Source organism: Ranitomeya imitator, chromosome 5 (assembly GCF_032444005.1).
Source record: "Ranitomeya imitator isolate aRanImi1 chromosome 5, aRanImi1.pri, whole genome shotgun sequence".
NCBI lineage: Eukaryota > Metazoa > Chordata > Amphibia > Anura > Dendrobatidae > Ranitomeya > Ranitomeya imitator.
In genome coordinates, this window is record NC_091286.1 from 278,731,472 (window position 1) to 278,748,887 (window position 17,416).

At 46.8% G+C, this 17,416-nt stretch overlaps 1 protein-coding gene across 1 annotated transcript; it reads right to left on the reverse strand.

The window, feature by feature from the left end:
* Positions 1-3,332: 3,332 nt before the first annotated feature.
* On the reverse strand, positions 3,333-5,731 carry LOC138680674 (uncharacterized). The gene is made up of 2 exons (XM_069767979.1): positions 4,688-5,731; positions 3,333-4,208 (listed from the first exon to the last, which is right to left on the reverse strand). Exons 1-2 carry the CDS (start codon positions 5,129-5,131, stop codon positions 3,408-3,410), a joined length of 1,245 nt encoding a protein of 414 aa, XP_069624080.1. The 5' UTR covers positions 5,132-5,731; the 3' UTR covers positions 3,333-3,407.
* Positions 5,732-17,416: the final 11,685 nt, after the last annotated feature.

Consider the following 17,416-nt stretch of genomic DNA (forward strand, 5'->3'; position numbering starts at 1 on the left):
GAAGGAAAAAAAAAAAAAAGGTCTGTTAGCATATATGGCAACACTGGCTGCCGGGGGGGGGGAGGAGGGGACCTGCAACCAAATCCAAATCACATTATTGTGGGAACCTACTAGGATCAGTTGTCTTTGACCCGGAGGGCTCTTGGACTTCAGAGGCGGTGTGTGATGCCTCGTGTCTACGGCGGCGCTGTCTCTTTGCCTCTGTGAAGGAAAAAAAAAGTTCGGTCAGCAGTTAGCTGTGCCACATAGTACTTTTCACCGTTCATACTGTCCCATAGCTGTTGGACATAGTGGCTCTGCAACGTTCAAACTGTCCCATAGCTGTGGCACTGCAACGTTGAAACTGTCCCATAACTGTGGCACATAGTGGCTCTGCAACGTTGAAACTGTCCCATAGGTGTGGCACATAGTGGCTCTGCAACGTTCATACTGTCCCATTGCTGTGGCACATAGTGGCTCTGCAACGTTCAAACTGTCCCATAGGTGTGGCACATAGTGGCTCTGCAACATTCATACTGTCCCATAGCTGTGGCACATAGTGGCTCTGCAACGTTCATACTGTCCCATAGCTGTGGCACATAGTGGCTCTGCAACATTCAAACTGTCCCATAGCTGTGGCACTGCAACGTTGAAACTGTCCCATAGGTGTGGCACATAGTGGCTCTGCAACGTTCATACTGTCCCATAGCTGTGGCACATAGTGGCTCTGCAACGTTCAAACTGCCCCATAGCTGTGCCACATACTTTTGGGTACCTGAGTACTAACCTCTGCGAATCTCCTGGCGAAGCTCCTGCAGGCGCTCTGGACTTTTGGACTTGAGATCGCCCCATTTTTTCACTATCTGGGCCTTGCTGCGAGTTATCCCAAACCGCTTCCTGAGGCCCTCAGACACCACACGGACAACTTCCTCCTTGTGCTGGTTGCGGTGCAGCACCATCCCTGTGGTTTCATACTGCATCCTATCCATTGTTCCAATAAGGAACTTGAGCTCTGGGATGCCCATAGGTGGACCACGGCGACTGGCAGCCATTATCACGATGTCAGGGGACAAAAACAAGCTAGGGCAGGCACGCAGGAACGCTGTACGTCATCACGCCGTCATAGACCACGAGCGTACATTACGTGCCGCTCCGGCGTTATATAACGATCCTTCGAACGGCATTTACTATGTGCGTTCCTTTCGTAACGCTCAGTCGTCACAAATGTGACGCTGTTCATAAACGGCAACGCTATTGCGATGCCAATCGCGCGGCAGGACGGCGGAGCGCTGCTCCTCCTCTGGGCGTTGCTGTTCAGGGTCATTCCATCTAAAATGGCGGCGAGAATGCGTTCTGCTCCTCTGGGGCAGCCAGAAATCCTTTTTTTTATTAGTCAGATGGATGCCATGGATTACGAAGGTCTGGAGAGCCGCCCTGCCCACCCACACATCCACAAGCGAGAAGTGCTTGGCCACATAACAAGAATGATGGAGAGGAGGTTTGGCGTCTGCCGCAGTCAGCTTCAGCTGCATAAAAAATGGGCTGACCTCCGCTATAAAACGCCACAAATGTTTACTGAGTTGCGTGCGGAGGCAAGGCGAGGCAAGTACTAGTATGGGGGAATTGGGACATGCATGCTGTCAGGAGGGGGGGGGGGGTTGGGAGGGAGGCTTGCGCTCATGGTTGCCAACGTGACCTCAAATGCATTAAAACACATGCCCCGTTTTGTTAAAATTTAGTTATTTTCCAAGCAGAATATGCGTTGTCCGTGAGAAAACTTGTCGGGTTCCCTAATCTCAACCACCATCTTGAAATTATTAAGATGTCCATAATTTTTACTTTCTCAATTTCCCATAAATATTAACGGAGGAGGTTGGCCTACTGATGAAATAATACGTTTTCCAAAGACAGGAAGACCATTGAACACCAGAGCCCACATACATGTCTGAGTATCGCACCCCTGTAAAGTGTGATCTCTATTTTATGTTTGAGTATATTGTAAGCTTTGATCTGCAGCACTCAACATTTGTGTGTAAACATTGTGATTCTTTACTTTAGGTGTAGAGAGACAGCGGCGGCAAGTCAGACCCACCATTGCCACCAGTACCCCATCTTCAGGCACCAGTGGGAGCCCACAGTCCGGGACATCACGTAAGTTCACAATCATTTATTGCTTTTTTTTTTTAACATCACACGGGACATAACAGGGTAGCTGAAATATTTGAAGACATTACAGACGCAGTAATGACCCAGCGGCCTACCACGCCTCCACCATCTGTTGCGACCATGCACCCTCGCACCCCTGTGAAGTGTGATATAAATTTTATGTTTCAGTATATTGTTAGCTTTGATCTGCAGCACTCTACATGTGTTTTTAAAGATTGCGTTTGTTAACTTTCTGTGTAGAGAGACAGCGGCGGCAACAGGTACCTGCCATTGCCAGCAGCACCACAGCATCCACCACCAGCGGGAGCCCACAGTCCGTGACGTCACGTAAGTTAACAATCATAGATTACAGTTTTCCAACTGCATACGGGACATAAGAGGGTAGCGGAAATATTTGAATACATTACAGACGCAGTAATGACCCAGCGGCCTACCACGCCACCACCAGACAGCAGACGGCCTCGCACCCCTACACCACCCTCAACACCTCCCTTTCGACACTCCTCTTCCTCCCCCGGGTCGGCGGCATTCTCCCCAGAAGCTAACATACGTAAGTGACCAAAACAGCGAGCGCTTCCCAACGGCGTGTTCCATAGTTAACCAGATCTGTTATTATTTCCTTTTAGCTGCTGCAGCAGAGGCCAGATCGCTGGGATGGGACATTAGCAGCTCTGGTTCTGGCAATGAGGAACCGGCGTCCCTTCTCCGTAAGTATCAAGATAATGCGAGTGGTTTTCTGCTGGATGTCACCATAGACAACTAAAACTGTAAAATTTAATAAAATTTACATCGCCCTGTGGTGCCAGACCAAATAGAAATTTACAACACAGAAAATTTGGTCCTGCCCCAGAGGTCGAGATGTATTTTCAGTGGAATCAACGTTAGTTCTCCAACCTCTTCTATCCACAGAACCGCCCACCGTAAGAGAGCTCCTGGCGAGACAATTGCGACTGGAGCGGACAGCAGCGCTCCTGCAGCAGACAGCAGCGCTCCTCCAGAGTCAAGTGGAGCAGCAGGGCGTGACGCTGCGACACCTCTTGGGCCGGAGATAATTTTTTTTTTTTTGGGGGGGGGGGTTATGTTATATTTTGTTGTAAAATAATTTAAAACCAAGAAAGTGTTCCAAAAAAAACCAAAAATCTTCGCATTATTTCTTTAATGTTTACCAAGCTATAAGGGTTAACAGCACCATTTTATAGGCATCACATTTAAAGTTATTTTGAGAGGTTTATATGACAGCAAAGCAAAAAAAAAATTTTTTTTTATACGGCGCGATCCTGCCAGGGTACAGCTCCAGAACCATTAAAGTACTGACAGTATTTTTCGCGACAGTCCCTTGCATCGTCTGCCTGTCTGCCAGATCCAAGAGCTTGAAGAGCTGTAAAATTATCAGGTTGTGTACGCCATTCCCCGGGCACAATATCTCCGGTTCTTGCGTCCACTGCATCAATAAACGAAGGAGGAGAATAGGAGCTCGTATCATGACGTCTCAGGAAATTATGGAGCACACAGCATGCCAAAACCACAAAGTCTATAGACGGCAGCTTCAAGTTGATAGCTGTGTGGAACACTCTAAACCGATTTGCCATAATCCCAAAGGCATTTTCAACCACACGACGGGCCCTCGACAACCGGTAATTAAAGATTCTGCGCTCCGGTGTGAGTGTTCTCTGTGCAAATGGCTTCAGCAAATGTGGATGAAGAGGGAAAGCTTCATCAGCGATGAAGACAAAATTTAGGTTTGCTTTTGTGTCTTCATTTAGTGGCAACAGCAGTTCATTGTTCCTCAAGCTTTCCCCAAATGAAGTGTGTTCAAAAACACCACCGTCGGAGACTCGACCATTCATGCCAACATCCACATCGACAAACTCATAGTTTGCATTGACAAGGGCCATGAGGATCACACTGAAATATCCTTTGTAGTTGAAAAAAAAGGATCCAGAGTTGGCTGGTTGCGTGATGCGCACATGCTTTCCATCTAATGCACCACCGCAGTTTGGAAACTGCCACAGCTCATCAAAATCGGAAGCAATCCTCTTCCAGTCATCCGCCGTCTTGGGAAACTGCAAGATGAGAAGGAAACATGTACAAATTAGGTCAAATATATTATGCACATACACTCTCATGTGGACATCCTACAGTGATTGAGGCGCAGTATGGATTAGTATAACAAAGTCAACAACCCAGAGTATGCAGGCAGCCATTTTTTCAGATGGCTTCGGTGACTCAGAGGGGGTGCTAAACAATATATCTAAATAATATAATCAATAAAATTACGTTGGGAGCAGCAAATAAAAAAGGGTGGCGCAGGGTTGGAGCAGCACATATCAGAATGGAGCCGCAAAATGGTAGCAGCACATGTCAGAATGGAGGCGCAGGATCACAGCAGCACATGTGAGAATGGGGGCGCAGGATGGGAGCAGCACATGATAGGATGTAGAACACATACCTATAGAAATGCTCGCCATCAGGGCGTAGAACGGGTTCAATAGCTAGTATAATATATCGACATAACACAGCAGCCAAAAAAATATAGTAGTACCTCCATATAATGCCTTAAGCTCTGCACAATGGCCTCGCATGTCTCCGGAATCACAACGCTCAGGAAAGGTCTGGAAACAGTTGCGGAAAACTGCAAATCCTGAAGAGACCTTCCTGTTGCCAGGAAGCGCAGTGTCACCGCCAACATTTCCTCCACGGGCACGGCTGCACGCATCGGCGTATCACACCTTTGTATGAGTGGCGTAACAGCAGACAGTATTATTTTGAAGGATTCCTCGGACATCCGAAGGTAGTTTCGGAAATCTTGAGGGTTATTGTCACGTAACTCTCTTATGAGACCCATGTGTGACAATGTGGATCTTTTCTGCAGCCAGCTCCGGGTCCACATGCGACGTTTTCGTTTAGGACGTCTCTCCTCTTGGAGACGTGCTGCCTCAAACACCAGGGCAGCAGCAACAACAGAACTCTCATCGGAAGTGAGCATAGTTCCTAAAAAGAAAACAAACGTACAATAAATACACGTGCTTACAAAACAATGTTCTGACCATTGATCTAATAACTATATATGTTACTACTGGTATTAAATGGGGCAGTCAACCATCTCGATCTGTAAAAGGATTAATTAATTGGGCCACGCAACAGCTGTGTACCTGAGGTTCTCAGGCCTACCCTACTCAAAGGAACAATCAACCACACTCCAGCGTTTATCCCCGTTGAAGCGCAACATATGCTACGCTGTAGCGTTATACATACCTTTTGCGGTAAAAGTCTAGTAGTTAAAAGTCCAGGGAATCCAGCGAATTTAGGAGTTCTGTTCACAGCACGTGCTACAGAGAGAAATGAATAGCGCGCTCGAGAGCTCCGGTTTTATCCGCTGGGAACAATAGTCCTTTGTCGAATGAGCGCACAGTATTGTACCGCCCAATCAGCACACGGGAGGTGGAGAATTCAGCGCTCCTACGTAGCCAGCTCCTCCGCCCTTTACATCGTATACAATATCGTGCACACCTTTGTCACACCATGCGATCATGCCGCCACAGCGGGACACTGGACGACAAAAGAAAGTTTCAAACGATGTGCTACGACGTACGATTCACAGCGGGGTCCCTGATCGCAGGAGCGTGTCACACGCTGCGATATCGTACCTATATCGCTCGAACGTCACAAATCGTGCCGTCGTAGTGATCAAAATTGCACTGTGTGACGGTACCTTAAGGGTAGAATATATTATTACAAGGCTGTGGAAACAAATGTTTCTCTGTGGACGAGGTACATAATGCTGGATTTCTAAAGTCTGAGATAGACTACTTTTCTGTTGTACAATGTTTCCATGTATTATGGTGGATTTACTATACAGGAATCTCAGGGCCCCCTCTCCCTTTGGCATACAGCTTCCCTGATGTTCACCCTTTATTATAGCATTTTTGGTCCCCCACCCTCCTTTTAGCATATAGCTTCTCTGGGGTCCTTCTTTTATTATGGTGAATTTCACCAGGCGAGATGTGGTTGTTGGGACCTCCGCCCCCAAAATTTTTCATAACATGGCATGTGGAATATGGTAAAAATGGGTCCTTGGGGTGGCCTCAGTGAATGGTGGAACATGGGTCCCTGGGGAAGAGCTCAGAGGACAAGAAAATGAGATCATTAAGCCAATAGTCCCGTGTTTTTCTCCTTAAGCTAGGTGGTTTTTGCAGCTAAGGAGAATATTGGCAATTTTAGAATATGGGTCCCTGGGGAAGAGCTCAGAGGACAGGAAAATCAGATTATTAAGCCAATAAACCCATGTTTTTTCTCTTTGAGCTAGGTGTTTTTGTGGCTAAGGAGAATATTGGCAGGATTTTTGGTACTTGGATGAGCGGGAGGCTCATATGACCACATCTTGGGGAGGATGGTATTTTGCTAATTATGTACTAATGTCTTGTTAATGTTTGCTACCTGAATAACGGCAGCTGTGGCCAAATTAAAGCATTTCCTATTACAGGAAGGTGGCGATCGAGTTTATTTAAGGTGTCAAATGGCCTCTTCATGGCGGTTTAGGAGTCAGGTGGAAGTTGCAGGGACTTACGGTGGACTAATCTGATCTAATAAAAGATGTACAATCTCATGGCGGTGAACAGGCTCGGCTATGGGTAGCCAGCCCACATTATTTAATATGGTAATACTTTTGGCTATCCAGCCTGATAAAGTAGGTTAAACAGCTGGGAAATCACAGTATTCGTGAATCCCTGCGACTGATGACTCCACCTGACTCCAACTATGGTTGTATAACCCGGAGATTTAAATAAAGCTGTGGCCATTTTAATATCCAAACCTTGTATGTTTTGTACTTTATTAGCGTTTAGGTTTACCAGGGTCACAACTTTTTTTATGGGGGAGAGAAGGTCCATCCAGTCCCGTATCCATCAGTCAAGACCCCCGAAGCCCATTGGCACAGAGAGGACCTTGACTGGGGGAGGGGCAGACCAGAATGCTAACAGGATGGGTGCTGGGTGCATTCTTGGAGGAGGGGAGTTTATCAAGGGATGGGATTCCTTTGTCTATCTCTTTGTTCACTCTTTCCTTTACCTGGAGGACATCAGGAAACATTTTCCCTCCCGCCCGCCCTGTTACAATCATTTCTACGGTTATTTCCGCGGTACTTGTATGGTGATGCTAGTGCAGCGCCCCAGAGTCCTGGTTCGTTGCAGTAATGTTATTCTTCCACCAGGGGGAGTGATATTACATCTGATGGCACTAAAGGAGTCCACCCTGCCAGGTATCACAAACCATACACCACACTTCACACTCCAGTCCACCAGGGGGAGAGCAAAGGTTCTATCTACTAGGCCACTCCTCACATTAGGGTAAAACTGGTGAGTTGGATAGAAAGTGAGAGAGAAGCTGACTGAGCTTGGCCAAGGCAAGACCTGTCAGGCAGACAGCGGGAAAGGAGGAACACCACAGAGCTGCAGACAGAGGGCCCCAGACAGGGGTGGGATCCTGTCGGAGGCCTAGCATGAAACAGAAAGTCACGGAGCTGTGCCTGCAACCCATGCGGCAGCATCCTAAGAAAGGACAAGAAAGGAATTGTATTGTAGAAAGTGAGACACAAAGTCATAGCACAAGGAGAAAACCAGAAGGAGTTCTGCCCTGAGAGAGGCTGCCTCCTTCTGAGGCGCGTAGCCGGTGGCCGGATCACCGAGGGAGTAATAGACTCTACGCTTTACTTCAGAGACCGGCAGGACAGACAATTCCAAGTTGGCTGCCCTATCTTAAATACCTAAGAAGACACGGTGGCAAATTGTGGGGGTCGGGGCGTCTCTAGGGTCCCTATAAACAAGCCTCAGGCCATCAGTCATATGGTTTGTCCTATCCACACCATCTGGGGGACAGAGAGGAAGAGATAACATCTAGAACATCTACAAGAGTTGTGAGGACCTTACCGAGTTGCTCAACAGAGAGGTACTACAACACCCAGGCGCTAGTAGGAAGGCTACTGAATTCCACCTGGATAAGGGGACTCTGGATGTGCCTTCGGACCAGCTGGACTCTGCCTACCCTGTGGTCTGGTGCCCTGGACTGTGGATGCTGAATCCTTCAGTAAAGGTAAAGAGACTGCAACCTTGTGTCCTCGTTATTCACTGCACCTTACGTCATCCACCATCTACTACCTACACTCTGGGAAGCCCTGGGGATATACTTCACCTGTGGGAAGGTATACCATCTAGCTGCCATAACATCACCTCAGCGGACCACTAAGCAGCGTCGGTCACCCTGAACGAATACCACAGGTGGCGTCACGAAGACTATCCCTTTAAAGACCTTTCCCGCCATTTCATCAATGGATCTCCCAAGGGCGACAGACCGGGCCTGCCACCGTGACATCCCCACTGAGTACAGAAGAGGGCCCGGTACTGAGTTTCCCATAGCCCTTGGGGGCGCTCCAATCTTTTGGCGTCACGAACAGGATCTACTTAAGCCTGAAAATCGGGTCATGTGCGCTTAGGAACTGTGCCAGAATTGTATTTGAACTGTTTGTGCTTAAGGACTGTGTATTGCCATTTACCGCCAAAATTCCCGCCAAAACCGCCGCCATTATCGCGCCACGAGGAGCGCTGGAGAAGAAGAAGGGCGTGGAGTTGTGGACGTGAACGAACTGAGAAGCGCAAAAAACAATGGCCGCCCAGTCCAAATATCTCTGTATATTGAGGACGTGTCCATCAGCAACCGAGGTCCGCCTCCTGATTCTCCATGGCAGGCAGGAGCAGCAAAAGCGAATCCGTTCTCCAGAGGAAGAAGGAATGGAGTTGGAGATCGGCGGCGACCCCCGAAAAAGAATGGCCCCGTATCGACCCCTGTCACCGGAGGATTATACAGGCATGCCACCGCTGGAGAGTATGGACCCCTGGGAACTGTGCGTGGGGGCTCTGCTGCTGGCACCATCGCTAGCCCTGGCGCCTTCCCCGGAGGAATGGAGTGGCGCCGGAACAACCATCTCACGTGCAGGTACTCGGAGCCGTGACACTCAGGGAGCTCGCCTTCCCCCCGCCTTCACTCCGCTCACCATCGCGGCTGCTGGAGCCCTGGCGCCTTCGTCACCAGGCTCCGGACCACCAAGGCACGACCTTGGGCCCTTTCCGTGGGGAGAATACCGGCGGCATCTGATCGCGGAGTATAGGAAGGAAGTTGAGCGAGAGGCCCGAGGCAAATTGCTGGACGTCTCTCCACCAAAGTGGGGTGTTGTGGTGGTATACCAACCTCGGAAGGAAAAGGGGTTCATTCAGGAGATCGGGTCATCGGTGAGAGTCCATGTTACCCAGAATGAGGTGGAGTCCTGCCTGTGCGGAGACAACGCGGATTCAGCCTTAAAACCCGGGGATGCCGTGACTTATCATCGGTACCGGAAAGGAAGCAGTTGGTGGGCCCGGGATGTGCAGAGGTGCACAGCCCTCTTAGCGGTATCCAGGACCCTGGAGGAAGAACTCACCACTGGTGTAACTGCGGTAGCCGCCACTGTAATCCAACACCAAGCCACCCTGACATTTGTGGCTGCGCACGACCTGACCGTGCATGAAAGACAGACTAACGGCGTATACCTGGCACCGGGAGTGATCTTAGATCGGAACCATCCTATGCCACAGAGGGCTACGTGTCAGGTAAAGCCCTGGTGGAGACCGCCAGAATAAACCTCGAAAACCTGAAAATGTAAATAGTTCATTTAAAACTTCCCCTGTTTCATTGCTACTTCAGATCCTAAGTCCAGAGATATCTTTGAAATGAGGAATAAATTTAAAGAATTACTAAACAAGCGCACACGTATTTGGTGGAACAAATCGTTCCTTGAGAGATATATATCATGCGGTCTGATACCGAGGGGACTGAGAGTCCAACTGTTTCCTTCATTTACTGTGGAGGAGGAAGTGTTTAAAAATAAATGGGAGGAGATCGCCACACAGTGCTCAAAAGGCTTTATGGAGCTTCTTATTAAATCAAATGAAGCAAAATTGACTGAACTTGTTGCGGAACTAAATGCCATCCAAAGTGACATTACCAAACAAGCTTCGGCTGAGCTGGTCACTAAATTTAGTGGTGAGATGGATGCTGATTTGGAGAGATGGGAAAATGATATTGTCACCAGGAAAACCAAAAAGTACCAGCGGGACTTGACAGATTTGAAAAATAATAGGATCTATAGATGGAGAAGAAATATTCTCAATGTGAATCCGCAAGCACAGGGTAGATCAGTATCTTTCTCCTCCGTATCATCGAATGAGGAGAGAAACCAAGTGGTGGAGACAGGGAGACCCTCGGTTGAGAGGAGCGATCCTCCAAGAGAAAATTGGTTGAGAAGTGGGAACATTTATAACAAACGAAAAGCCTTTAACTCTCCACAGAGGGAGAAGAAGGCGAAAACTAATCTTGAGGTAATAAACCTTTCAGCTCAACCGCTGACTACCGATCAAATTTCTGTCTTGCAATTGGGACTCTCCTTTGTGCCCACTAACTCCTTTGATTTTTTTACAGTCTTAAAGGACCTTAATTTATTTTCAAGGAAGTTGGTACTTAAACGTTTACATTCTAAGTATGAGTCTTCTTCGGACTCAATACCGATTACCGAACAAGAGACTCTCCACATCTTGGAGGAATTGGAGGCCGAGGCACTTCCGGAATCTTCAGGTATTTCTCTCCCGCCTATCGCTCCCAGATCTGCCACATTTCCTCCCTTGTCACTGGTACCGCAGGTGGATATATTCACCAGGTTGGTAACGGAGGATTTGAAAAAGTTAAGTGGAATTAAGAGAGAGAATAATCTTATCTATAATCAAAAACAGGCCCTTACACAGTTACGAACAAGAAGCGATGTGGTTATTAAACCGGCAGACAAGGGGGGAAATGTGGTAGTCTGGCCGGTTGAGAAATACGAGAGGGAGGTCTTTAGACAATTGAGGGATAAAGACACCTACATTGTGTTGAAGGAGAATCCCATGAAAAATTTCCAGGCACAGGTGTGTAACATTCTGGATATAGCATTTGAAAGGGGGGTCATTACCAAAAAATTACGGGATGGTTTGACTGTAGAATTTCCACGTGTACCCACCTTTTATCTTCTCCCCAAGGTCCACAAAGATGCTCAGAACCCTCCTGGGCGTCCTATTGTCTCTGGCATAGTAGGGCGAAACGAACCGCTGTGTAAATATATTGACTACTATCTTAGATCACAGGTTGAGACGTTGCCCTCCTATGTCAGGGACACTACGGATGTCCTGAGACGTCTGGATGGTTTACATATTGAGCCCGACATGCTCCTCGTGACGGTTGACGTGGAAACGTTGTACACGTGTATCGATCACGAGGATGGCATAAGGGCCGCAGGTGTCTTTCTGGAGTCCAGTAATCTAGATCCGGATGTCAGAGATCTGGTGTTGGATTTGTTGCGGTTCATCCTGGAACATAATTTTTTTACGTTCAGAGACCGATTTTTTCTACAGAAGCTGGGGACCGCAATGGGGCGGCATGTGCGCCCTCGTATGCAAATTTATTTTTGGGATATTGGGAGAGGGAAATTTTTCCAGATGACGCACATGCCGCCCCCCAAATCCTTGGTTGGTACTGCTTCATAGACGACATCCTTTTTATTTGGCAGGGATCGGTCAAAGATTTGGATTCATTTGTGTCCAGGTTGAACCGCAACAACTACAACATCAGACTTACTTATTCGTGGCATCCCAAAGAAATTTCTTTTCTTGACCTTAAAATACAGGTACAGCCTGATGGTTCATTGGGTACGGATGTGCATAGGAAAGAGACTTCAGTTAATGCACTACTCCATGCATCCTCCGCGCACATGAGTTCAACCATCAGGGCTGTACCTGTGAGTCAATTTCTCCGGATGAGGAGAATATACACTTCTGAAGAGGCTTTTGAGCGTCAGGCTGTGGACCTTGGGGAGAGATTTAGTGAACGTGGCTACAGTAAGAGATGCATCAAGAGAGGATATAAGAGGGCCAAAAATGTCAACAGGACCTCTTTACTTTCCCAGGACCAATACCTCCATGTGTCTGGAAATAAAAATAAAAATAAAAAGATGGGTAAACATGGGCAGCAAAGGGCAACTAGATTCATTACCACCTCCAATTCTAATTGGGAAGAAATACGGTCAATTCTGTCAAGACACTGGTCGGTCCTGAAAACGGACCCAATTCTAAATCAGCATCTACCAAATAATCCACTAATGACGGCTAGACGCAGTCAAAATCTGCAAGATATATTTGTTAAAAGTCATTATGTGGCGAGCCCCCCGGATAGTTTTGGATTAGGTAAACTAAGGGTTGGTTTTTTCCCTTGCATGGATTGTTTAGCGTGTAAAAACCATCAGAGAGCTGTATCATTTACATCTTCGGACGGGTCACACGAGTTCAAAATCAAGGAGTTTATCTCTTGTAAAAGTACTTTTGTTATATACTATGCAAAATGCACGTGTGAACTCGTGTATATAGAGCTTACATCCAGAGAGCTGCGTGTGAGAACACGGGAGCACGTGAGAGAGACCATAGCTGCAAGGGATGAGAGACATGGGTAACCTAAAAACACTACCGAGACATTTTAGGGAAAAACATAAATGTAACCCTTGGGATTTAAAAGTGTGGGGCATTGACAGGATCCATACTGGCATTAGAGGCGGAGACATGAAACGCCTTTTATTTCAACGTGAATGCAGGTGGATTAATGTCCTAAACACAATGGTCCCCTTTGGACTCAATGAGCAGAATAGCTTCGCATGTTTCCTCTAGTTTCTTATAGGGTTATCTGGACTTAGTTTTTAATGTCTTTGTGTGTCTATTTATGTGTTTATGTATAATATGCGTTTTTCTTTTGCTATTTTATCTTTAGTTACTCATGATGGGAATACTATTGTTATTGACGTCCACCACACTTTGATGTGAGAAAATGAAAGTGGGAATTGTCTTCATCTACAGATTCACAATATACTTCTGAAGAATCATACTATATTCACGGACTCTGTTTGTTGTTATCTCCTTTGATGTTGTTTTTTACGTTTTTGTCCTATATATTTTATTGTAATTAATTAATTATTATCTGTATATCAGGCAATTATATGCTAGGGTTGTATTCAACATGTTTGCACAGCACTTTGCACTTTAGCATCTTCATTCTTATATCTTTATTCACTGCGGTACACATACCTACATTTGCTCTCACTGTTCGTTCCTCCGGGACTTGTGCGCATGACGGTGACGTGGGCGTGACAGTGCATCGCCACCGGCGTCCATTGGATGGAGCATGTGAGTCACGGTTGCCATGGTTTTGGCTCCCTGGCTTCTCGCTCGGCCCGGACAGCCGAGCGGTGATGCTAGTTCCGGCGCTGACGTCATTGGCGCATGCGCCGTCTATTGAGTCCCGTTACCAGCCTCAGGTGTGGTGGCCTTATAAAAACCTTGTCAGTGACACACGCTGTACAGCCCCCCGAAGAAGCCTACGCGAAACGCGCGTAGGGGCTGGCGCTGCCACACACATACCGCGACTAAAATGGGTGAGATCCAGTCCTTTACATGATTATAGACCTGCTACCAATAGGGAGTTCCCAGTGGGATTTATCATGTGGAAATATTTATTATGCACTTGGTATTGTGAACTTGTGATCTCTAGTCGTTGACTTCAGGTGTGCTGTGTGGTATTTGTTACCTGTATCCGTTATTCACATAGTTACCTTATCATGACTGATAGTTTTGTATTTTATTCAAACTTTTTATTGTTATATTGTTCAATAAATATTGTTACCTTTTATACCTTACATGGCAGTTCTGCGACTCCTTTTTCAGATGATATATGTGTTGTGAATTCTGCTCTTGGGCTCCCTCCGGTGGTTATGAGTGGTAGTGCTGCTGTCTTTGGATCGCAGCATTTATCAGGTGTGTCCACTTATTGCAATTTGGACTGGGCTATTTAGTCTTGATTGATCCTTTAGTCAGTGCCAGTTGTCCATTGTTTTTGGAGGATTCACATCCCTTCCTGGTCTCTCCTGTTTTGCTGTGCTTTTCTACAAAGATAAGTCCTGGCTTTGTTTTTGCTGTCCACATGCTGTGGGCCTCATAGTTCAGTGCATTTTCATGTTTTGTCTTGTCCAGCTTGTCTGTGTAAGGATTTTTTGCAGCCAAGCTGTATCTCTGGAGATGCAGATATACCCTTCATGTCTTTAGTCAAATGTGGAGATTTGTATTTTCCGTGGTGGATATATTCTAGTGTTTTAATACTGACCGCATAGCACTCTGTCCTATTCTTTCTTTTTAGCTAGAAAGGCCTCCTTTGCTAAATCCTGATTTCAGTCTGCGTATGTCATTTCCATCTCCTCTCACAGTCAATATTTGTGGGGGGCTGTCTATCCTTTGGGGATTTTCTCTGAGGCAAGATATTTTTCCCGTTTCTATCTTTAGGGGAAGTTAGCCCTTAGGCTGTGTCGAGGTGTCTAGGGAGTGTTAAGTACATCCCACGGCTACTTCTAGTTGCGGTGCTAAGTTCAGGGTCTGCGGTCAGTACAGATACCACCTGCTCCAGAGTACGTCTCATGCTGCTCCTAGGCCACCAGATCATAACAGTACAACTGGCCAACAATGAGTTAAACGCATCTCAGAAGAAGGGAAGGAAAGTGCTGAGCCATTTTTTTTTCTGTAGTCTGTTTTTGTCTTTGGGCTTTGCTAATTTTTACCATCGTTTCATTGCCAACTTCTCCAGTGTGGTTAAACCTCTGACCGATTTGACGAAGAAAGGCGCTGATGTGACGAATTGGTCCTCCGTGGATGTTTCTGCCTTTCAGGAGCTTAAACGCCGATTTACTTCTGCCCCTGTGTTGTGTCAGCCGGATGTTTCTCTTCCATTTCAGGTTGAGGTTGACGCGTCTGAGATTGGGGCAGGGGCCGTTTTGTCTCAGAGGAATTCTGATGGTTCCTTGATGAAACCGTGGGCCTTCTTTTCTCAGAAGTTTTCACCTGCGGAACGCAATTATGATGTCGGCAATCGGGAGTTGTTGGCTATGAAGTGGGCATTTGAGGAGTGACGACATTGGCTTGAGGGGACCAAGCAACGTATTGTGGTCCTGACCGATCATAAGAATCTGATTTACCTCGAGTCTGCCAAACGACTGAACCCTAGACAGGCTCGATGGTCCCTGTTTTTCTCCCGTTTTGATTTTGTGGTCTCGTATCTTCCGGGTTCTAAGAATGTTAAGGCTGATGCCCTCTCTAGGAGTTTTTTGCCTGATTCTCCTGGGGTCCTTGAGCCGGTCGACATTCTGAAGGAAGGGGTGATTCTTTCTGCCATCTCCCCTGATTTACGACGGGTTCTTCAGGAATTTCAGGCTGATAAACCTGACCGCTGTCCAGTGGGGAAAGTGTTTGTTCCTGATAGATGGACTAGTAAAGTGATTTCTGAGGTTCATTGTTCTGTGTTGGCTGGCCATCCTGGAATTTTTGGTACCAGAGATTTGGTTGGTAGGTCCTTTTGGTGGCCTTCTTTGTTGCGGGATGTGCGTTCTTTTGTGCAGTCCTGTGGGACTTGTGCGCGGGCCAAGCCTTGTTGTTCCCGTGCTAGTGGGTTGCTTCTGCCTCTGCCGGTCCCTGAGAGGCCTTGGATGCATATTTCTATGGATTTTATTTCAGATCTTCCGGTTTCCCAGAGGATGTCGGTTATCTGGGTAGTTTGTGATCGGTTTTCTAAGATGGTTCATTTGGTACCTTTGCCTAAATTACCTTCCTCTTCTGATTTGGTTCCGTTGTTTTTTCAGCATGTGGTTCGTTTGCATGGCATTCCGGAGTATATTGTGTCCGATAGAGGTTCCCAGTTTGTTTCTAGATTTTGGCGGGCCTTTTGTGCCAGGCTGAGCATTGATTTGTCTTTATCTTCCGCATTTCATTCTCAGACAAATGGCCAAACCGAGTGAACTAATCAGACTTTGGAAACTTATTTGAGATGGTTTGTGTCTGCTGATCAGGATGATTGGGTGGCTTTCTTGCCATTGGCCGAGCTTGCCCTTAATAATCGGGCTAGTTCTGCTACCTTGGTTTCGCCTTTTTTTTGTAATTTTGGCTTTCATCCTCGTTTTTCTTCAGGGCAGGTTGAACCTTCTGATTGTCCTGGTGTGGATTCTGTGGTTGACAGGCTGCAGCAAATTTGGGCTCATGTGGTGGACAATTTGGTGTTGTCTCAGGAGGAGGCTCAGCGTTTTGCTAACCGTCATCGGTGTGTTGGTTCCTGGCTTCGGGTTGGTGATTTGGTCTGGTTGTCTTCCCATCATGTTCCTATGAAGGTTTCTTCCCCTAAGTTCAAGCCTCGGTTTATTGGTCCTTATAGGATTTCTGAGATTATCAATCCAGTGTCTTTTCGTTTGGCCCTTCCAGCCTCTTTTTCCATCCATAATGTTTTCCATAGATCTTTGTTGCGGAAGTATGTGGTGCCCGTTGTTCCCTCTGTTGATCCTCCGGCCCCGGTGTTGATTGATGGGGAATTGGAGTATGTGGTTGAGAAGGTTTTGGATTCTCGTTTTTCGAGGCGGAAGCTTCAGTATCTTGTTAAATGGAAGGGTTATGGCCAGGAGGATAATTCTTGGGTTGTTGCCTCCGATGTTCATGCTGACGATTTGGTTTGTGCATTTCATTTGGCTCGTCCTGATCAGCCTGGGGGCTCTGGTGAGGGTTCGGTGACCCCTCCTCAATGGGGGGGTACTGTTTTGAATTCTGCTCTTGGGCTCCCTCCGGTGGTTATGAGTGGTAGTGCTGCTGTCTTTGGATCGCAGCATTTATCAGGTGTGTCCACTGCAATTAGGACTGGGCTATTTAGTCTTGATTGATCCTTTAGTCAGTGCCAGTTGTCCATTGTTTTTGGAGGATTCACATCCCTTCCTGGTCTCTCCTGTTTTGCTGTGCTTTTCTATAAAGATAAGTCCTGGCTTTGTTCAGGGTCTGCGGTCAGTACAGGTACCACCTGCTCCAGAGTACGTCTCATGCTGCTCCTAGGCCACCAGATCATAACATACAGTTAGGTCCATATATATTTGGACAGAGACAAAATTTTTCTAATTTTGGTTATAGACATTACCAAAAGTAATTGGACAGATTCAATAATTTTAAATAAAATGTTCATTTTTAGTACTTGGTTGAAAACCCTTTGTTGGGAATGACTTCCTGAAGTCTTGAACTCATGGACATCACCAGACGCTGTGTTTCCTCCTTTTTGATGTTTTGCCAGGCCTTCACTGCAGTGGTTTTCAGTTGCTGTT